At 31.3% G+C, this 24,823-nt stretch overlaps 2 protein-coding genes across 5 annotated transcripts in view; one reads left to right on the top strand and one right to left on the bottom strand.

Annotated features, from left to right (window-relative positions):
• LOC129965557 (xylosyl- and glucuronyltransferase LARGE1-like) overlaps positions 1 to 24,823 on the top strand; it is a 281,900-nt gene that overhangs the window by 22,449 nt on the left and 234,628 nt on the right. The window lies entirely within an intron of this gene.
• Positions 3,075 to 3,434, bottom strand: LOC129972870 (uncharacterized). The gene has a single exon (XM_056087174.1). The coding sequence runs from the start codon at positions 3,432 to 3,434 to the stop codon at positions 3,075 to 3,077; it is 360 nt and encodes a 119-aa protein (XP_055943149.1).

Here is a 24,823-nt window from a genome sequence, read left to right on the forward strand (position 1 = left end):
TTGGTTGCACGCGTTATCGCTATTAAAAAATTAATAATAAATTTTAAAAATAAAGTAAACTAATTGGACTGAAAATATAATGTTACAATTTTTCGTATTAGAGATCTGTATCTTTTTTTAAATCATTTATTTCACTCATATTTCTTCTTCTTCTCTTTGTATTTAATATATATTGTAACCATATTAAATAATGCGCAATATTGTATTATTTTTATTCTTATATTTCAAAGCTCTAAAATAGGCGCATGGTTTCTCATGCGTCGCTCAATCCAGTGAAATTGTATGTGATTACTGCGAATATTGAAACTTAATAAAAATGACCGTCATATTTATTTGGCTTGGAAACCGTATTTGCATTAGTTGGATTTTTAAAAGATTTGATTATTCCGATATTGGATAGGGAAGCGGGAAAACATTCTGTACAATTCAGAAGTTGGTTTATTTAAATTACTGGTTAGTATAATTTAAAATTGAATGGAACAAATTGAGTTGAAATACAGATAATACAGTATTGACAACTTTTAAATAATTTAATTTAATCAATTATCATATGTCAAAAATCAATAGCGGTTTGATGTAAACAATTTTCCGTTTTGAAATTGAAATGCTAAAATAATACGAAATAAACTATTCTTTTCAATTTTCTAATGAAACTACTCATAAGACTAATATTTTCTCCACTGTTGCGTCTAGTGTTTGAATTCCCCCCCCCCTTCTTTTTAATATAATTTTTTTCTTCCTGATCTATTATAGAAAAAAAAATCTGTCATTTTAACTCTGATTACCCAGAATATAAACGGACATTACCGCTTTTTTATATAAAATATTCCTGCTAAATTGTTTGTTTAATGTCTTAGGAACAGGTTTTAACAGTCATTCAAACAGTGGGATAAAGGCGGAAGTGTTATTTTTATATTTCTCTTAAGTCTGCCAGTGTTGAACGAATTTCTTTCGTGTATCTCCAGAGGTGAAATGGGCTAAGGTCGGATTCTTCTGTAGATGACGATCGTAGACTTTTCGGTCAGGGTCACTCCTTTCAGACAGTCAAATGATTCAGATTTATTTTTTGTGTTTAATTGTATACCCTATGCACTAACACCTACAGTGACAAGTACTTTTGTTTCTTTTCTTCCTCTTTTTAAAACTCGGGAAATAACTTTTTCATTTTCAATGCTTTTAAACACAGAAAAAGAAAGTTAGTCCCAGACTGGATGTATTCTGAAGGGAAAATGAATTAAATTACAGGACATTACTATCATGTAACAAACATAATTATGCATGCCATTTAAAATCTAACTACATATGCACTTTAGGCTTTGACATCCTATATTTCCTTCTCCTGCATGTAATAGATTCTAAAATTTTATGTTGTTGTTTATCCCCTTTGGATTGAACTACAATTCAAAGCAAAAGATCAGGGAAAGAGGGGTGCAGTAGCTTCTGAAGGTAAGGACCCCTTAGTATCCGATAGCAGAAGTCTGACTTTAGTTCATATGAATATGACACTCACACACTCGCTTGCACAACCTCTTTTTACCGTAGGGGGGACTCTTCCACGTACCTGACAGATAGAACACAGGGTAAAGTACACCATGCCCGAACCAGGAGATTCGAACCCGGGATGCCTAGATCATGGGGAAGACGCTCTACCTCAAGGCCAAGACGCCGGCCTAAAGTTTTATTGGGATAATATGCTTTGCATGTGAAAAAGTTGCCTGATATTATTGTCATTTTAATAATTGAATAATCTGATTTTAACCCCTTAACTGTTTTATTTTCTTTACTATCTAATAAGATGACACCTTCTATTTTTTGAGTATTTTCTTATTTTGATTCAAATGGAAATCCATTGAATACTTGACTTATCTATGTATTCTAAGTAATTTTAATATTGAATTATAATCGTTATGAATGGTTTATTTTTTGCTTACAACTATCAAAATTCGATAAATCGATGCACGTATGGCACTCGGGCAAAACAGTTAAGCGGTTAATAGTTATAATTGAGGATGAAAAATTCCCAGTTCAATAGTTGGCTCTCACCTCCCTGATGGGGATACCACTGTTTTGGGATAGAATTACCTTCAATTATATAATGGGACGTACTTCTTATAGAAAAGGTTGAACTGTCTTTCATTCATTCAATGAGATAAATATACAGTGGGCCACAAAACTGAGTATACACTTTGGAAAATTAGAGACTTTTTGCAATTACAAATTAAATATTGCTTTAAAATTATTGAAATTTTTACCTTAGATACTTTAGTCTAAGCTTTACATACTATACTAATAAAATTGTTACGTTTATTTATTTTTCACGAAAAAAAAATACAAGATCTGAGACGAGAGGAAAAACAACACCACAAAAATAAGTATACACCTTTATTAATTTCCTTTTAACGTACAAATTAATATTTTGTTGCATAACCTTTTGCTTGAATTACAGCTTGTAATCTTCTGGGCATAGATTCTACTAGTGTTTTAGTGGTTTCAACAGAAATTTTAGCCCATTCTTCTCTCAGAACCTTCTTGAGAACTTCCTTACTTGTGATTTCGTGCTCATGTACAGCTTTCTCTAATTGCGACCACAAATTTTCGATGACATTTAGGTCTGGAGACTGGGCTGGAGTGTGTAATTGCTTCCTGCAACGGTACAGCAAGTATAACTGCACAATCTTCGCTGTATGCTTGGGGTCGTTGTCCTGCTATAATATGAAGCTTGATCCAAGCCCCAACTTAATGGCACTTTTTTTCAAGTTATCATTTAAAATCCCCAAATATACATGTTTGTCCATAATACCATCAATAAAAGCAAGCTCTCCAACTCCTCCAGCCGACATACAACCCCAAACGAGGACAGATCCACCTCCGAACTTGACTGTCTTAATGGTGTTTTTAGGTGCCAGTGCTTTCCCAGCTTCTCTCCATATTTTAAATCGTCCATCGCTTCCGTAAAGATTAAACTTACTTTCATCAGAAAATATTACAGTGTTCCAGAAAGAAATAGGCTTTAAACGATGTTCTTTGGCGAAAATCATTCTCTTTTGTCTATTCACATGCTTGATGAGTGGCTTTCATTTTGGTGTACGACCATGAAACCCATATTGGTGAAGGGTACGCCGAATTGTTTCAACAGAGATCTTTTTCCCGATTGTAGAGGACATCGATAAAACTAGTTTGGAGGCACTCACCCTCGGATCTTTCTTTACTGAGTGAATGATCTTCCTCTTCGCTGTAGTAGTCAGTATTTCTTTACGTCCTCTTCCAGGAATATTGGCCTCAGATCCAGTTTTTTTATACTTCTGTAGTATTTTTTGAACACAACCATGAGTTACACCAATCAACGAAGCGATTTCTCGAAGAGATTTGCCCTCTTTCGACCATTTTACAACCAATAAACGTTCAGATTCAGTAGTTTCTCTACGAGAGCTCATTTTACGATTTTTAATGAGAAAAAATATTATTTAAAAGCGTTGAAGTGCAATAGCACGTGTTATAAGCAGCAGCTACTCCTGAAACTCTTAAAAAAAAAAATTTGAGACTAAAAAAAGTGGTGGCAAAATTTACAAATATAAAAAAGTGTATACTCAATTTTGTGGCATGGTTTTCTATCTTTTCTTCGAATCGCTTAACTTTTTTCGTAATAAATAAGTTAACTATAGAAGTGTGTTATTATAGGATGGTAAAGCAGAGGTTAAAGTATCTAGGATAAAAAAATTTATCTATTTTAAATCAATATTTAATTTGTAATTGGTAGGAGTCTAAAAGTTTTAGAGGTGTATACTCAGTGTTGTGGCTCACTGTATATGTACAAATGTTCTATATATAATGTTATATCCTAATATATGTCCCCTGACAGTGACACTTTTGGAAATTATTCATTCAGGGCTATGAAATTTTTTATGCACAAGCATTAAAATATCAATACGTCAAATTTCTTTAAAAAAACATTTAAAACGAAGTACATTATTTTTAAAACATTTAAAATATATATAATTTTTTAAAATTTCAAAATATGACTTCATTTTTAATTTTTTCTATTTTTTTTCTTATTACCCAATGTAAATTTATTTGTAACAAAACTATGTGTGATTTTCTAATTCAAATTAAATGCTAATTTTTCAGAAATATTTTTATGCACACTTACTGAATTTTTATAGGAATTTTATATTTTTCTGAACTAAAATTGACTTTTAACGAGCTAAAAAAATTCGAAACATAAAATGCATACCCCGTTTTCTTTTAATGTTTGACCGAAATCTTTGTTATCAATTTCTTCAAAAATTAAGACACCTGGAACATCTCAAAGATATTTAAATCTAATTACTATATCATTTTGAGAAAAGTCATTAAGATGTGCTCTTTTCCTCTTAACCCTTCAAATGTTTATTTTATTGAACGATGCATTATATAACACTAATTTAGTTGAATATAAACATATATTTTGGTGATGAAGCGATAAAAATAAAATTTCACGTTTTCTTCCATTTTTGCTAATTTTAAAGTCCACCGTCTCCTTAAAGCTTTCTGATTTTGACGATCGCTATATCTGTTAGTATGGCTTATTTATGCGCTACGCATTTATATTAGAAGATCCTGATGCAGAAAAATGATGAAAGAATAAATGAAAGTTAATTCGCAAATTTGTTATTTTAGGCCGCAGGAGACTTCTTAGCTTTTCAGTTTCACTGCGTATTTAATAAGAAATTACTCATACATTTTACTTATCTAAGGTATAATCTTGTACTCATTGCCCTATCGGATATTGCATAAGCCAACGACATCTGTTCAGAATATAAAAAGATTGTTTGCAGAAAATGTATAAGCAAAATTAAATACATCTATATGCAAAGCATTCACTGAAAAAATGCAAAATGAAAGTTGTATAGTTAAATAGTATTAAGCTTGTGTGTCATACATCTCATAGTTTCACTTATAAAATTTTTGTGTGCAATTATATTGCTTTTTAGTTTTTTCGTTTATTTAATATGCAATTTTCTTCATTAAACATATGGAACTTGTCAGTAAAGATAAATTTAGTGTTAGAAGTTATTCCAAAAAAGATAACTGGAACAGGCATTCAGGTAATTATGAAATCTCTGTAACAAGTATATTGAAGCTGGAGGTCATGTTTTTAAAAACCAGTAAAAGTGGTGCCCTTCAAATTTTTGTGTACTTTAATAAAGATATTATCCCACTTCCTTTACATTAAATTGGAGATTTTGAAGGCCATAAACTCTGGCATGATAAGGGTAAAGCCTCGACTATATGGCATTACATTAACGAACAATTATTGCAGAATATAGATCTCTGTGTAAATCTGGCATTTTTATTAAATCTATCCTGCGATTTTTATTGTATTAATTTCTGGCATACGATGAATAAACAAGTATCCAAAAATCGAATATGCATTTTGGACTCTTCCCCCATCTTTTTTTCCCTGACCGATTGAAGCTAAAATTTGATATAGAATTAGAATTGTAAGCAGAAGATATAATACCGAATTTCATTTCTTTTTTTAGTTATTGCGGTTTTCTGCAGGCGAACATCAAATCAAGTTTTGACAAATTTGGTTCAAAATTTGATAAATATACACTTTATACCTGTGTGCCTGGTTTTTATCTAACTTGCTTTTAAATTTTGCAGTTATTGATTTCACCTTGCATTAGAACAGACGGAGCCAGACTTGTTTTAACTGGATTTCGTTCCAAATTTATAAGGGATATATAAATTAAACGACCATATATCAAATTTCATTTGTCTAACTTAAGCAATTTTCATTATGTTTTCATAACCAAAAAAAGTGTTTTTCGGATCTAGGGAGAATTGAAACATGGAGATCCGTAAAAATCTACAGTTTGATTATTTGGGCGATAATTATAATTTTTTTTATATACTTCGTGTACAAAAAAAATCAATCCTTTTGCACTCGAATGGTGTCCCTCTCGCACGATTCAAGATGGTGCATCATTTTGACATTTTATTTATTAATTTTTCAGTTTTGATTGTTAAAAATGCCTACAGAATGGTATAAAGACGTAGATTAATTTTTCGGGGAAATTCAACTTAAAACAATTACATATATATTGAAACAATAAACCAGCCCTTGTATTAAGTGAATAATTATGCATCGTATTACTTTTCCGAGTGAAAAGGGTTAAAAATAATGTTTCAGCTCTAAGTTTTAGTAACTTTTATCTGGAAATTTCTTTGGCACACTTTGCATATCTACCCCCCCCCTCCCCTATCCCACCTGCATTAATATTTTATTTTAATACAGGTCACTTCAAGTAGGCCGATATTTCTCAGAAATAATATTGAATTCGTGTAGGCAGAATTCAAGTAGGTAGCCAGACACGAAACATTATAATAAATGCTCGAAGTAGAAACAAATATTCGAATAACTTCGGCCCCACGATTTTGAACCCGAATCGAACCAATCCAACCTCCACTCTTCAAGCAAACCGCAATCCTCATCATGAATGAATGAATCGACCGGATTAGCGAACGAGAAAGTGCGGCAACAGGTGAAGTCACGTGTATCAGCTTCTTCGCGAGGCGACACCGACCTTGGCGAGCGTTGCGACTTCCGCCTGCGGAAACCGGTCGCGACCGCCGATGGCACACAAACCTCGTCCCCGACGGAGTTCAGCGGCGGCTCTGCGTGGGGTCGTCCTCGCCCACGCAGGCAGGCATGTCTCCGCTCGTCACTCCTCCTCCCCTCTGTGGGTGTCGCTGAGGAAAACGCCCTCCTCCAAATTACAGATTTTTTTTGTTTTACCTAATTGTCTCTGCAGGGATTCCCTGTGTTTCATTACCTTGTTGTCATTTGAGTGCACGTGCTGTACAACGTTTCGATGATGAATGTTTGCCTTTTATTAGTTTTGTGGTTAAGTTGTCAAGAGCACATTGGCGGTTTTGGATTTAATATTTATGTTTCCGGCAATTTTAAAATTTAGAATTTTAAATTTTAAGCGTTATTTTAACGTAATCAGCGGACGCACCGTATATGCCAAAATCAAAATTTGTGCTTATTTCTTAGATACCTTATTATTAGGGAAATACGATTAATTATAAGAATTAGGTTGTAATTATTTTAAACAATTTCGTAAAAACAAGGAATGGAAAAATATAATCATAAAATAATAGAGCATTAGAAAACACTGGAAAATGACCAAGGAATTAACTTTTTGTCTTCTCTCAAGCACCATTCAAGACGGTGCATCATTTTGACATTTTATTTATTTATTCAATTTTAATTGTTAAAAATATCTATAGAATGTAAAAAGATGTAATTTATATTCAGGGAAACTCAACTTATTCGATGCATAATTATTCACTTAATACATGGACCTGTTTATTACACCAAAAAATAAATACATGCAAGTATTTTCATGTATTTATTTTTTGGTGTAATAAACAGGTCCATGTATTAAGTGAATAATTATGCATCGAATTATCTTTCCGTCTGCAAAGGGTAATTGAATGATGTGAAAATAAAATAAATACGAGTATCAATATTCCCTTTGAAATATTTACATTTAAAAAATAAAATGGAAATAAAAAAGTATTACGAATTTAGATATATAAAACAATAAGTAGTGTATATTCTCTTCATCGCAACATTTTAATTCGTTCAAATTTGCTTGCACAGATTGCTCCAAACATTTAAACTTTTACAAATCTCACAGCTAAATTTTGTCCTTGCCATTGGACAGGTTTTTCATTTTTTTTTTTTTTTTTCATCTGAAGACAAATCGTTCAGACGCTTCAAAACTTAGTTCTGCCTTTATTTCTACACTTTTAGTTTTAGCTCGCTTTGTAAAGAGGTTGGTGCTCGCTCATTAGTCAACGTATTCTTTCCAAAAAGTGTTTGCCAACAATCGCAGTTATTTTCTTCTTATTAGCTTTTCTTTACCGTTTGCCGAATAAATAAAGTAGATGTTGAGCGTGGAACTTCATTTTTAATCACAGTTGATTTTTTTAAACAATAAAGCAAAGAAGATGCAGCAAAAGCTTATATCAATGTACGTTCATATTTCTGAAATACAAATAGCAAGTTCGCAGAGTTGTATCAACACCTCGATTACCAAACATTGATTAATAAATAGTTCGTCGAAAGGAGCTTCAAAAATAACCAAAAAGTAGGCGAAGTCATATTTTTGTAGCATCTTATGGTAAAATGATATAAAACAAAATTCTTCTGTAGCATGTCTCTCACATCAGTGCGCCAACTGACAGCTTAATAATACTAGTTAGCTTTGGCGACTCGCTGGTTCACCGGAATGATTGTTTGCAAAAAATTTCATTTTGAATCGCTTACACACTACTCAGTCTTAATGGCTTCTCCAGGAAAGTATTTTTAAACATCAGATTTTGAGAATCTTACAACTCTTAAGAGTTTTAGAAACTTTACACATAACGATTTTTCTGTTATTTAATCTAAAATGTGAAGTTTAATTATAAATAGCATGTGATCAAATTTCTGTTAGTTTATTAGCATGCTAGCCGAATCGAAGCATGTTCGTCAGAAATATAAGAATAAAAAGAAGAATAAGTCAAAAGCCTTCATGATTCAGAAACACACATTTTTGGAATTATGCCTATTTGTGAACGTAATAGCTCAAATACTCTTTGAGTTAAACGGATGAAATTTAATACATGACTTTTACACCGAATTTGTAGATCTCTATTGAATTTTAAATGAGAAAGGTTTTACTTTTTCTTTTTCTTTCTTTAATCTGACGTAAACATTCATTAAATCCATTCAACGGAAGTCTCTTTGTCCGGTTGCCCGAATTTAAATTAACACAATAACTGTAAAACGAAAAAAGCAACTTAGATCAAATTTGACACTCAAATTTAACATCTAAAGTATAGATATGTTTCATATTTGAACCAAATCCACCTAGAGACTGATCGTCTGTTCGTCTGTGTGTTTTTTTTTACATATAAATGCGACAATTCATAAATGTAACAGGTATATAAAATTTGGAACACTGTTTTAGCATCTTAAGTGCAAATTAAGGTTAATTAAAATTAACATTAATCTACATTTAATTACATTTTGAAGCGCATTTGTCTAAGAGTTAACCGTCTGTTGGTGTGTCATTTCAAAAGCATGTGAACGCGATTACTCAAAAACACAGTTACTTTTATTATAAGAAATCTGGTATGTGGTCTTGTGACTTCAGTTGTAGCGTGAGTGAAATTGTGGTTTTAATCGGTCAGGAAAAAGGTGTCCAAAATATACATTGGATTTTCTGACCGATTGAAGCCAAAGTCTGACTTGTATATTAATCTTATTGTTTCAAATGATCATAAAAAAAATGTCAAAGGTCACACTATTAATCTCTTCAGTAACTAATATTCGCGATTGGCATGCGATTAATAATACACTTGTACATTTATTAAAGCGTTTAAGAGAAAGTTAAAGATTGACCGTTTCCTTTGATATTTAATGGAAGTTATCCAAAATTTAGACATCTTAAATATCATTTCGCTTTTACCTTAACTACTCAAAATCCGCAAGGAATGCTTTCTGAATATAAAAATCGCCGTTATTCACCAAAATTGTCTTCTTGACACATGTATAAAAGATATGTACAAAGTAGTTAAATCCTAATATTCCATTTTTCTAACTGCCCACTCTACACAGCAGAAAGCTGGACACTGTTTTAACTAGGTTGAGGACTGGGTTCGATTTAACCACCGACATTTGTTGATGGGGGAGACAACAAAATTTTGCTTAATTTGTAACAGCTGTATGTCTGATTTGCACATTCTGATAGAATGTCCACGGTTTTCTTTACAGCGTCTTACATTTTTTTTCAGAAATTTCACCATGATTTAGGCGAGTTGCTTTCCAAAACTCCGCATGTTAACCTTTTACGTTTTTTTAAAAAATATTGTTTTTTATAATCATATATAAACATTAGCGATGCTTTTTAGTACTGTACCATATCTAACATCATCGCTGCACTTTTTCATGACTCACATTTTTACGCTTTTAGACATTTAGATTTTGCAGACATTCCATGTTTTGATTTTATTATAAATTGATACAATTATTTTAATTTCACGAATGTGGTGCAGCTTAGCCAAAGATGGTCTTTGTGCCATAAAACACAAGTTAACAAATCAACTCCCTCTGAACCCGACTCCAGTGCCGTTCTTCCTAGCGTGTTAAAATACCAAAGTAATTTAACACTGATGAAAACAAACTTGGAGCTTAACGGAACAAGCCCATTATTCCCCCAAAACATTTTGGCAATCAATCTTGCTGTAATTGAAGGTAATTAAGAAAACAATTAAAACAACTTTTTTTCTTCGGTGGTTAAAATAGTTTTTTCCAACGCTCATGGGAAAAAAATTGGACGAATAAAAGTCAGAAACCTATGCTAGTCTTTTGCTTTTTAAATATTCCAATATTGAATCGAAAGAAAACGTTCCATGCTCTTTTTTTATTCTTTTGAATGGGGGACCTTTGATGGATTTTATTTTTACTGAACAAAGTATCTAAAAAGGGTATCTCCACATTCTCGAATGACTTAGAATCCATTAGAAGTTTTATAAAATTGCAACAAAAGTTTTTGATAATTGTTTACTGCTAATACTGAAATGATGGGTGATATTTGATTCTATTTAATTTTATGCTAGTAATATGCACTATTATTTATATGTATATGCTTATAATTGTTATAAGCTTATCTTTTTTAGATTGAGGAAAGGATTTTTAAAAAAAAATCAATTATAGCTTAATTTCGTGTAAGGAAATGAATGATTTGACAAGTTACCGTTTCATTTAGCAAGAATAATGGATGGAATTAAAGATTTTATGGATAAGAAAAGTCGAATATTTCATACGGATATACGCGTGCACAGTATATTCTAGATTGTTCGAAATGAATGGGATTGTAAAATTCCCGATAAATTATCCTAAAGTAGCCGCCGTAGGCGACCATTTTTATTCCTGAGGATATAAATCTTTTATGTTTAACTTCAGACGTTCATGACAAAATATTTTTAAACGTCAAATTGTGAAAAGAAATGTCGTGTTATTTTAATGGCCTTACATCTATGTTTGTTATGTACTTGATCATTCTTAACCAGTCAAGTATAATAGCATTTTAATGCCATTAAAAAACAGGACTATCAGGAAAATTCAAGTTTTAACAGTAGAGACATCACTTTCTGTTATTTCAAGGTAACTGTATAATTGATTAGCAGAATCTTCCTTCGTTAGATTTCAACAATCGAAAAAATAATATCACACCGTTAAATGTTTGATTAAACAATGGAAATGGTTTAAATTCTGTGGTAACAGTGAGATTTACCGTCGAAAATTAGGATTTTTTTTTTTTTTTTTTTTTTGAGAAATCTTAAAAACTGTGAGGGGAAAAAATATCTATGGGTAACTAAATTGTTATAATTAAAAATACACACACACACACACACACACACACACACACACACACACACACACACACACACACACACTTTTATTAATAAAAGAAATTAATTTTGAAATTGAATAAGTAAGTGCAGTATTTAACCCTTTATAGGGCCATTTTTTTCTAGTCATATTATGTTAAAATATTTTGAGGCTTGAAATTAGAATAAGAAAAGGGATTCATTTAGCTTATTAGATAAATTTAATTTGATTAATTAATTAATTAAGTACAAATCAAGACACGTCATTTTGTGTGAGATAAAGAACTGAAGCATCTAAGTTTCTGTCTTTCTAAAAAAATTTGCCAGAACTTGTGCCAACCTACATAATTTCATACAAAGATTGATAAATTTGGTGGTAAGCATACTTCCCACGGCCCTAGAAATGTTAAAAAGTGTCCACATCCGCATCTTTTTTTTTTATTACAACTTGAAATAAGACAGTAAACATATCTGCTATATTTTTTTTAGTAATCTTTTGCGATTGATGCAGTGTTGATTTGTCAGAATTAATTTTTGAAGCACTTGCTGTCCTCTTATTTCTTTAGGTAGTAATCAGGAAGATTTGTGTTAGCGCAGGACAGAATTTAAATTCTATTGAGATATTAGATCTACTTTTTCTGTGGGCTGGTTCATTTGCACAATCACAGTAATATATATACGGTTCTGTCATGTTTCTGTATTTTTGTTGGCTAATTATTGCGTTGTTAAATCAGTAATATATGGTTTTCCCATCAAATTTTATGCATTCAATTATGCCTTGAAAAATACTCAAGAAATTTGTGATCACTTTTTAATAATTTTAAAAAATGCTGTAAATTACATCACTACTGTCAGATTCTTCCAAAATATAAGCAAATGATCTACAACTTTAAATAGCAAATTTCGGAGAAGAGGACTCAACTTAGCTGTCCGATATTTTTTTAAAAATCTAAGCAGCATTTATTTAAAATACAATATATATATATATATATATATATATATATATATATATATATATATATATATATATAATATAATACTTTTCGGAATCCTGTCGGCTTTTTAATATGTAATATTTGTTGTGAAGCATGATGCAGTTTGAAGACAATGAAGATACTTTTAATTTCGTGGCGTCGTTTTATTTCATTTTGAAGAAGCAAGCATATGTACAAGCGATGCGCACACAGAGCTACACAGAAACGGAATGAGGAAAAAGCTCTTGGACATTTTATCCCTGGTCTTATATAACCTATGATTTTGATAGGGAAAATATTTCTTTACAGTGCTAATGTATTATGAGATTTCGATAGGCATTTTCATTACACGGGTGGACAAGGTAGGGGAAACACAGGGAGATTTTAAAAAAGAATTTGCTTGATCAGCGGTATGTTGTCTCTTCACGCGTAGTGTGGGAAAGTTAGATTTTAGCTGATTCAACAATTTAACAAAGCTTCTCTTGAATTAATTAAGTAGAGACAGTGGAATTGGTTCACGAAATAAAAGAATATTTTAGAATGAAGTTACTATGTGCTAAATTAAGATGAAGTTACTATGAAAATTAAATTGAAATTAGAGTTAAAATATCATTACACACACACACACACACACACATATATATATATATAATATAATATTTAATTTTTTAGTTTTTGAATACGCTATCCTGATATTATTTGACAGTTTTATTGCATTGTATCATTATTTATTCAAATAGGTTAACCATTAACAATATATATAGCAATGGTTGATGCTAAAAAATGTAATGATGATCCTATATTATATTTTTAAAGTTTATTTAATTAACTTTTATCAAATAAATTTCGGATATCACGCGCTCTTAAATCGATGAACGAATTTACGAATTGTTTATATGGTTGCTATATACAAAGTCGCTCCTTCTACCATATGAAACATATATAAAGTAAAAGAGAGAGCATAACAAGCATTTGCTGAACATGTAATGGTAGCAAGTTCATCCTCGCGTCCGTAATCGCCGTTTTCTTACTACAACTTGCTCCCAGGGGTTTTAAGTAGATATTTAGATTTGCCAGACTTGCATATCGTTTTGAGACCACGCGACATGGATGACGCTTGAGCTCGCACTCATTTCTCAAAACTTCCTCTGCATAGACCATAAAGAGCACGTGACCCACGGCGGCAACTGTAATGGCATGTTTCAAATCCACATACTGAACTGATCTTTGATTAAATCGGGTCTTCAGCCCGTGATTTTGTAGCTCTGAAGCTGAGATTATACAGATACTATGATTCCATGTTGATAATGCAACAACCGTTTTATACATCTCTCTTATCATGTAATACGCCGATTGAAATAAAAATGTATGTTTTTTTTATATGATTTCCATAACTCAGTGGCAATTTTTTGATGCAATCTCAGCTTTAGAATCAGATGATCAAGAATTTCATTCCCTATTTCATTGAGGAGGAACTTAGTTCCAAATGGGGACTTCTATCCCAAAAATCATCCCCGTGTAACTTCAAAATATAATATTCGCCCAACTGAACTAAACTACTCTTTCACTTCTAAAAAAGTATTAATTTTGCAAACATAATGTAACAGATGGTATTTAGGTTGAAATGGTTTCTGATGATTTCTACGAGATCCCTTTGATTAAATATATAGACTTGAGCACCGATGTTTCATATTTTCTGTTATTAATTTAAAATAAAATGCTATACATTAATTGTTTATTTATTACAATCTATCTAAAGCATAAGCATCTTTTCAATTATAACATTCGCGAATCTTTTTCCCGAGACGGAACACTTTTAACCCAACAGGAATTAAATTCCCATGCGCATTCTGTTTATAATTAATCTATTAGTTCCCCAAATTGGCAAACATCGTGGCCGAAAACTTTTTTCCACCCATTTATCAAGAGATGACGCAGGGGCTGCTTTCAGTTCCGATACCATTTTAATTTTCCGTAACGACCCACTCAAATATCGGCCGCTTCCGTTGACGAGGGGCGCGAAGTGAAAAAAAAAATAATAAATAAAAAAAGAATGTCGGCTGCAAACATTCGTTTCTTTGCTCCACCGAATATTTGCCTTGCGACTCCCTGTTGCTGTAATATTAATGGCATCTCTCCTCCAATCGATGAAATTCCTCTAGTTCTCTCAGCAATCGATACAGCAAAAGCAGGAAGAGGTGGCCGATTAAAATTTTATATCAGGTGTGTGCGTGCCCGGTCCTTAATTTCAGTCAACATCGGCCCACCGCTGTAATGGCATCGTTAGGAAAGGCTCGATCGGTCGTTCATTCATTTTTTAAAATTTATTTACTTATCGGTAAGCGTTTTTTTTTACCCCCTCCTCTTCCATATTATTATTATTTTTTTTCTGGTGTGGGAATTTGTGCAAAAAGTGTTAGTTTCCGAGATTTAATGCTTCGGGGAGAATTTCAGCGTTGTGGTGAAACGCACTCGAGCCTAACCGCTGACTCGATTAAATTGCTATTAATTATCCCGCTGATGGGATTTTTTAGAGATATATTTAGTTTGTTGTGTGTATGAGTCGGTAAAAACTCAATTTCCTCCTTCTGAACGTACTTTGATGATATATTTTTTGCAACCTCTTTGGTTTGAAATAATCTTTATCTTATGATAAGCCTAAAAGTATTATATCATAGAGCAGTTGCTAGTTTGAATTTTAAAATAGAATGCAGCTTTTAGATGAATAAACTAGCTAAAAAAATGAAACAAAATTTTTATGGTTGTTGTACGCCAGGGGGTTAAAAATTGTGGTGACCCATTCGTGTGTTCCTAGTCTGTTTTTAGTGAATCGCTACAAAATCTTGATTATATATGTGCCGAATTCTGCCCGCTGCATCATCTGTTGCAACCTCTTTGGTTTCAAATGATAACAGATTAGTACATTGCTACAAAATCTGAAATATACGAGGAAATCCTCATAGGCTGACTACTCCTACCCGCCCAAAAGCCCATGGAAACACTTGAATGAACCGGACCGCCGCAGCAGCAACACTGGTGGAAACTGGGGTTGTGTCCTAAGGCCACAGTACAACCTTTCCCTAAAGAAATGTGTCCCTTCATTGATGGGAGGTAGCCAACCCCCACTTTTTCATATACCCACAAGGGTGGCGAGAACCAACCATCGTGTCTGAAGGTACTCAAACTCGATTACGAAGTGCCCCCACCCCGTGGTACAATATATGAGGGAAAGTAAAAAAAAAGTAAAGGGATTTGATAAAACTGCTAGTATACAGCGCTGAATGAGTGTTCTCGACAGCACTTCTATGCAACGTGTCACTCTTATTCCTACGTTAGTCGTTAGAATGTTTCAACGCAAATTAATACAAACCAAACCAGCATGTGATTTCACGTTGTCTCCTCGCCTTTCTTTCTACTAAATATTAGTTGTTTTTTGGTCATTTTTTTAACATTTTGTTTTGCTCTTTATGCGTATCATTCGTAAATCGAGATTTGACTGTACTATGATGTGTTAAACTCTGACGTCCAGGAACTCTGAAAATAAAAATCTAATCATTTGTGGCATTTACAATCTTGTCCAAGGTTCAAAAATGTTATTATATTCGAATTCAGTATATTCAAAAATATTATACGTGGGAAGGAAAGTGAATCATTATAAAAAATTATATATTATTTTAGCTAATATTATAGAATTTACATAACATTATAGAAAATGCGTAAAAAGTTTCTGGAAGACCATTCTCGCTGGTTTTTGTTCTAATTGTTGTAAAATTAAATTTGCTATTCGTGCTTGTAATATAACTACTCCTGCATACTGCATCAATCCTATTAATTTGCATCAACATGAGTTCTAAAAAGCGTCGTACCATTATATTTATAATTCTTATATAATTCATGAAAGTAATTGTGAAAGGCGAACACAAATAACTAACTTTTCTGTTTTATAGAAATATTGTTACTATTATGATCAGGTAATTTTTGAAGGGAAAGTGGCTTGTCTTCTTTTTCACTCTCTCTCTCTCTCTCTTTTATTAAATTGAGTAATATATATGTTATATTCTGATCTTCAGTTTTCCTTCTTTTATTAAACTCATGTGCCCAACGTAATTCTTTTCTTGATACTTGGCCTTTTTACTGCTCCTTGCTGAAATGAGTTATTAGTGTGTGCCATATCGAAAAATGATCGATATTGATTATCCATTATCTTTTGGGTTTCAAAAAATGATAAATTCTTGTTAGAAGAATGTGAACCTAATTTGATGTATGATGCTCATTATCATGTCGGTCTTCACCACTGATCCAAGATGGATGGATTTGCTGAAAAGAAATCGTGTTCGCATACTCGTAGAATTATTTAAGCAAATGTTTAGCTATTTTCAAATTGAATACAATTCATATTGCTGAATGAAATAAAACACATTTGTGCATTTAAAATTCAATAATTGCGCTCTTAAATATACTTAAAAAGAAATTAAGTGCAATATATTTCAAATTTACAATGATAATGCAAAGCATTGTTTCAAATATCGTTACAAATTACATACAATTAAAGAGATCATTGTTTAGAAAGTGATTATGATTCAAATTAGCTTGATTCATGCAATTCCATCGGAGTTCTGTATCTGTGGTCTTTATCAACGACGAAGGTGGAACGTTTGGGGTGTACCAATGCATTCATTCCGCAACCTCCTGCACTAATTTATTTTTCATAAAATATCTAATAAATTATTTTAATTAAATTAAGATGGTCTTTATCCATGCTGAATCTTGTGATTGGTCAATTGTCCATTTGATGATGTGTTATAGAAGTTTGTGAAAGGACTGCCATAGAGTTTAAATTTGTCATATGAACACTTCTTTGGGCAGATTCCTATAGGAAGACTACCTATTTCAATAGTTCTCATGACAAGACTGTCCGTGAGGAGAATTTTCATGCAGATTATTCAGACTAATTATTGGTAACATCTGTGAAATGTTCCTACGTTTCTAGGATTAATACACCAAAAATTAAAATATAACTACAATGTGTCCAATTTAATCGTAACTCCATAGTCATTAAAGATAAGCATATTAAATATATATATCCAGTTGGAAAAACGTTTTTAAATCACAAAGAATCATATTTTATTTCGAGTGAGTCGATCAGTGTATTGCTGAAATAATTACTTTTTTTACAATTTTTTTTGTTTATCAATTGCAATTAGTAAAATTATACTTGGCACGTTGATATTTTATACAAATAGCTTCACTGTTCTGTGATTAAAACTGAACAAGTTATAGGCATTTGAATTCCATTATTTAGACCCAATCAACTTGCGCTTCGAGCTAGCACCGCACATTGATTGACAAACTTTCCTCCGGCCTCCATTGCAGTGGTCTAAAATGGTGGTATTCAGAGCTTTATAGTTGATTTAGACGCAGGAAACTGAAACTTTTTTTTAAAAAAAGAAATTTAAACATTAATGTGCCAAAAATATTTTACTGATAGTATCGGAAAGCAACATAAAAATATAACTTCGTTATTTTTTTTCTCAACATTATACTTATGACTCAAATATCATAAAATACTCTTTTTAACACCATTTAAAGTTTTTTTTTTTCAATTATAAGTATATTCCTATCATTAAAAGTTAAAAAATGAAATATGTGTCTAAATTTGAGCGAATATTTTGTATGTTTAGCATATTCAAATGAGAATCGATCATTGATTTTTAGATAATACTTCTCTGAGTTGTCATGAGATTTGAAAAAATGTATAAATAAACAATATTAGCATAGCTTATAAGAATTGGAAATGGACTGCTCTGATTCTAGTAGGGAGTCCGGCATCATCTGTAACATAATACTCTAACGAAATTTATAACGCAGAATTGAGTTTAAACTATTCCCCGTCCCCTTTGATTTGCGTCATTATTTTATGCGCAAATCTCAAGTTTTGTTTGGTCGTTGAGCAACTCGGTATTTTTAAATGCTTAAATTGATTTGTGGTTGTGACAATAAGTATAAACGAGAATAAAAATTAGTTATGAAATCGCAAACTTCACATGTTAATTTAATTTTTAAATTTTTATGCTGAATTGTAGCAAAGGTTAATGAACTGAAGTTTGCATTTTTTTTTTTTTTTTTACATTTATGCTGATTTATAAAATTTTATTTGACAGTTATTGCTAATATTTTCTTTTAGTATTATTTTTATTTTATATTTGATAATGCATTTTTTTTTCTGTTAGGGGATTACTATTAATTGGAAATCGATTTTAGAATTTAATTTTGATTCGAGTATTCGTGAACTTTATAGATAGAGACGATCCTGACTAAAGGAAACTAAAACTTTTAAGTTACTGTACATTCTAAAGTGTCTCACAAATAATACTGTTTCTTTTATTTATTAAGTACTGAACCAACGTGCATGAAATTTTCTACTTCATCTTTTATTAATCCGTGACAATCAGAGATCTAATGAATTGATAACAGGATTACATCCTGTCTGGATGGGCTCATTTTCTAGTTTCCAAGATTTCTAAATTGACGTTCTTATTTGAAAGAAATCTTTAAAATAGTCCAACGAACTATATAAAGAAAGATCGCACAGCTTTAAGAGTGTGCTCAAGTGATTTAAGTCTAAATGTTTGAAAAGTGGTTTATCTTCCAAAACATTGCTGAAGTGGGAAAATATTTTGTAGTCAGATAAATATTAAAAACAACAAGAATTCAAACGGCTTCGGGCTCGGAAACAAGACCGTTGCTGTCATTTGAAAGTCCCTTTGAAAAATTGTTCCACCATAAGCGACAAGGTCTCGAGTGGGCTGAATTATGAAATCTTTCTCCTTCAAAAATGACGTGAGACCATTTTCTTTTAACAGATTCAAAGTAGGTGGATGTTATGGGCTGAGGTTGATTTTTTAAAAATGTTCTTTACTCTTTAATATGCAAGCCAGTAAATTTAGAGAATTATATCTGCTGAGATACTCAGCAATAATGCTTCAATGATAATTGAATCTTTGCATAATATTTCTTTACGCACCGGCGGTTTTCTAATTTTTTTTTTTTTTTTTTTTTTTTTTTTATGTAGATTCGAAAAAGCCGTAATTAATGAATCTTTATTCTATGCGAGATGAAATTGTCTCCTGGATGTATATTAAGATTTGTATGGAAGTAAATATTCATAAAAACCAAGTAGCATAATTGAATTTTTAAAATGCTATTTTAATGCGATAGTTTTTTAGATTTAACTACTGTTTATTGCGTGATGCGGCATGGATCATTAAAAATCTTCTAAATGGGCTATAAGTTGTTGGATTTTAGAGCTATAAAATTGACAGATAGTTATTTCTAAATAAATACTGATTAAGGAAGTGTTTTCAAAATATTAATTAGATTTTTTATTAAAAATTAGTTACAATTTTAATGTATTTTTTTTATAATAACTTTGGAACATATTATTTTACAAAATTAATTTTTATACCATCTTAAAATTAAAATAATTATGATAAGAAATAAATTTTTCAGTGATTCTTATTTATATTTCTAATTTTATTTTAATATTTTTTGTCTTATCTCCATAATTTTTTAAAATTATTTTTGAGTTTATTTTAATATATTATTTTTCTTTATTTTAATTATTCCACTTAAACGTGTTGCAAGGGCATTCGATACTTATTTGTTTACACGTTATCGCTGTTATATAATTGATAGAAAATTTTAGAAATGAAATATAGATAAACGAATCAAACCTAAAACATGATCATGAAGCTATGTTTCGGGTTAGAAATTCGTATATCCTTAAAAATACATATGATTAGCACTTCTGTGTAATAATGCTGACTACATAAAATAAGCATTATCAAGCTAAATATCCTAAAATTTAAACGACAAATTTTCGTAATGTTTCTTTATAAAGTTTGAAACAAATGTGAAGTTTGAAACAATTTGAAAATTTCTATGTTAAGAGAAATATCATTATAACATGTATAATATCGTTACATATTATCATCAATTTTTGAGTAAGGATTTCCTGAACTGTAGATTTTGCTTTACATCATGCAATTATTCAGTTGTTAAAATAAAATATTTTCCAGTAGTCAAAAAGTGGTATGAAATAAACTAAAATACAATGTAATTTTCATCTCCATTTTTCTCATTATATAGTACTATAACTAAAATTTAAATACATAATTCGAAAATGTAATCTTTGTGTTTCAGTTATAATATTTTTTTTTGGAATAAACTAATTTGTCTCTTAGATATTAGATTTAATGATTTTATTCATTCGCATGACGCACAGTACACGAGAAATAATTGTTTCGAGCACATATGTTTATAATTTGGTGATAATGACGAGTTATTATTTACTAGTTAGTTTTACAATAGTTCTATTTCTTATAAGATGATCATTGCTTATATACAATAAATTCATTTGATGCAGTTCTGGAAATGGATATTTTATAATGATAGCTCTTTTATTTCGAATACAATCTTTTTATTAATCGTAAAGCAAATTTATACCTTCTTTTAGAAACATACGAGTAGTTTTGAATAATTGAAAAAAAGGACAATTTCAAAAAAGTAATTCAAACAACAAATTTCAAATAATGTAGAAAAAAGAACCTACCTAGCCATATAAATTAAAAAAAAAAAAAAAAAAAAAATGGAAACATTTTCTGCTTTAATTTATGTTTAAAAAAACATTCTAAGAAAAATAACATTTTCATTTTGTTTTTGCGAGAAAATTTTGTGGAGACCTCTCTTTCTGGTTTCCTTTAACATTCACTGCTGAATGTTTAAAGTCAATCAAATGTCTTAGAACTCTATATAATACGATTAGTTTTCAATCATTCAAGATCTCATCCTTCAGGTGAGTTGGTCACCGTGGCTTTAAATACACAATTTGAGACAAATTGAGAAAATTATAATACAAGTCATCTTCTATATTTGAAAGGGTGGATGCGATTTGTCCATATTGGGATTAGTTGCATACAACGATTGATTTGATTTTTGCAGATGGTATTAAGCGTTAATTACGATTTGTGCTTAAAGTTGTCTCTTTCCTTTATAATCAATTTAAAATCATTTACCTGATTGATTCTAAACTCGCCTTCGAAATCTTAAATGCCTACCATAAAAAAAAAAAAAAAAAAAAAAAAAAAAAAAAAAACCAACGATTTGTCTTCTAAAGTTTATTAATAAGAGAATGATTTATTCGGTAATAATTCATGTGTTTCCATTAACCGAATTCGTCAAACTTCTCTATGATAAATGCAGATTATCAGACCCCTCAGAACCAAGGATTCTAACAGTGTACCTGTTGACGGAATGTTAAAAATTCTAATGCTGAAAAATGAATTGCATCAGTCAAATCATGTGTCCTATTTTGGAAACTGAGTTTCCGGATGGACCATACTAACCTGTTTGCAGAGTAGATCATCCAATTAATTTTAAAATCAAACTCGCAGTTCATAGCTAAACCTGGACCATCAGATAACAACTAACTAATCAATCGCCGGCATTGTAATAATGTAAAAACAAATCACGAATTAATTTGTGACTGCTCATTTTACTATTTTAAATTATACGAGAAGCCATTCTATGTCTTACTACGATAAAATTGTGTGTAATTTTTATTATTTATGCCGTGAAAAACGTCAGATTTCATAAACAATTTACTCTGTAGGCAGTATCTAAACATTAGTTCGTAAAATGCTGTTAAATTTTTATCAAGTCTAAGGATGTTATCTGTTCAACAGAGTGTCTGTATAAAATTTATTCCATATTTGGTTTCATATATATATATTCTATTTTCACCTATTGTTATCTAACAATTTTTAACTCAGTATGCCATATTAAGTACATTTGAATTACTTGTTACTATTAAAATAATTACAAGCAATGCAAAAAAAGAAAACTTCTGGCATGGAAAACTGAATACTTACTGAGAACATACAACAACACACTTTGTAGAAAGAATCTTGAGAAATCAAGATTCTTCGAATTCATTACTTAATAATTTGTAAAGCAGATTAAATTTAAAAGTACTGTCGGCGTTTTATTCTTTTGTGAAATTTTCATTGCATGGAACTCTGAATAACCAAAATTCTCTTTACTAAAGGGTAACAGTTTTCTTTCAGAAGACTTCACATTTGAATGTTTCCACCAGTTTGTTGTTATTTATTTTCGTGCTATATAAAACATTTAAAATTCATTTCTTTTCATGTAATCTTATTCGTAAGCAGAAATGTCACTGAAGTATGCATATTCATTTATTATAATTTAAAGACTATTTCTAAGTTGAATAATTGCCATTCGCTTCTTAATTCTTTTTGATATAATCTTACATTTAGAAATCGAAATTTATCGTCTGTCTTCGTATCGTCTCTGTTGAGTTGTCATACTAGTATTGTAATTAATAAGTAAGTATCTTTATATATTTTCGCTATTATGTTTATTTCATCGATCGTGTTTTCACGATTCTGAATCTTATAAATTTCAAATTCTTTCGTTCTTTTTAATTGAGAAATATATATTTATATTATATAAGTACTCTTCATAATTTATTCTTATTCATAATTTTTGTGTTCTTACACCCAGAACGCAAAAATTATCCCAGTGGAAGCATTCTCACTGTTGAACACTTTCTAAGACCATGAAAAATATATTTATCTTTAAATCCTCCAATTTTTCAATATCCAAGGTAAATTATTTTTCACTTCAGATTAGAGCTATTATATCTCAATAAATTCGGAAACCACAAAAGATATTAGTAAACATTTTGATTTCATAATTTGTTTTTAACAATAAAATTAGTTACTAATTAATAATAATTATTTTTCCGACAGTAATGTACAGTCAACTAATTCCTAAATTCTCGCTAAATTTTTCTAAGAAAGAAAAATTTTGATGAACTTCTTAATTTAAATCAAAGGGACCGGTCTTGAGTTGTTCATTATTTATTTAATGAATTAAATTATTTCGATTTGTTAATTTGATCTAATTAGTGCTTCATTTCACTTCTCTCTCTCTCTGTCTCTTTCTGTCTCTGTCTCTCTCTCTCTTTCTGTCTCTCTCTGTCTCTGTATCTCTGTCTCTGTCTCTCTCTGTCTGTCTCTCTCTCTCTCTCTAGATTTTGACGGATTTCTTCATTTCAGACTTCCCTGACTTCCAAAAACACGTTTTTGAAATATGTTTGTCTGTGACAAAGATAACTCAAAAAGGCATTGAGCTATATGGCTGAAATTTGGTATACAGTATTTGCACCAAATTTACAAATTTCTGTCAAATTTTGTGTAAATTCTTTTAAGAGGAAGTCCGTTTGTTCGATTAACAGGATATTTACTAAATGAACTGAGCTAAATAGATAAAAGTTGGTATACAAATTTAACATCTGTAGTGCAGTCCTTATCAAATTTTAAGCCAATCCAAACAACTGGTTGACTGTCCGCCGGTCTGTCAAAAACGCAGTGAAATGTATAAAATTTGGTGACTACAAGTGCAGTCTCGTGAAAATGTTTTTCTTCGACCTGTTGAGGAAAAAATGACTGAAACACAAATTTAATTTTTGAGTGTTATTAACGCATGCCAGGGATTAATCGCCAAAACACTCGCCAAGCATGACAGGAACGATTCAATAAAAATGCTAAATTCACGCCACAAGTTAATATTTCGTAACTATTATACGGCAATGTTATATAAAGTGTTCACTGGCATGACAAGTTTATTAGGGGGTATGCAAGAAAGTTTTGGGGAGCCAGCCCTCTCCGCTGTTTCTTTTTACAGTTTATTGAATTTGCATTTTTTTAAACAAATTTATTTGTTTGACAGCTAAACCAATGAAATATTTGTAACCAATCTGCCTGCAACCTCGCTCAACCCAACAACTCTAGTCAGAAATCCGTCTGGCCTCTATACCACAAGTACAGCCCATACTCATAGTACGGTACTTCCGCAGATTTCATTTTCTTCCTTCTAGCATAATTTCGTCGCATTTAATTTACGAACTATACTGTATATTCTTGAAATTGTACGCTGCTCTTTTAATTTAAATATTATGTTCATTGTGTGTGTGTAAGAAATTCTAAACCTTCCGTAGCCCTTATCATTAATTAATTATTTATCATCCCGGGACTCGCGGAGGAACCATCCCGCATCCTGCTCTCTCTTGTGATGGGTGGGCGTCCGATTGATCTTCATCTCGTATTTCCGTTGTCGGCGGCCGCTTCCTAATCTCCCGCGTCCGGTCCGCTGACGGCGCTGACACACGACCCCGATACCATCGACGAGCCGATTTATGCCTTCCTTTTCTTTGCTTCGGAACGATTCTAATAATTGCTCTCTGCCGCATGCCCGATGTAGGACTCCCCCATCCCCCGAAGGAAAATCTAAGGACTATGGGTAGTAGAATTTAACGTTTTCAATACGTAGAA

This window comes from Argiope bruennichi, chromosome 1 (assembly GCF_947563725.1).
Source record: "Argiope bruennichi chromosome 1, qqArgBrue1.1, whole genome shotgun sequence".
In the NCBI taxonomy this organism is placed as follows: domain Eukaryota; kingdom Metazoa; phylum Arthropoda; class Arachnida; order Araneae; family Araneidae; genus Argiope; species Argiope bruennichi.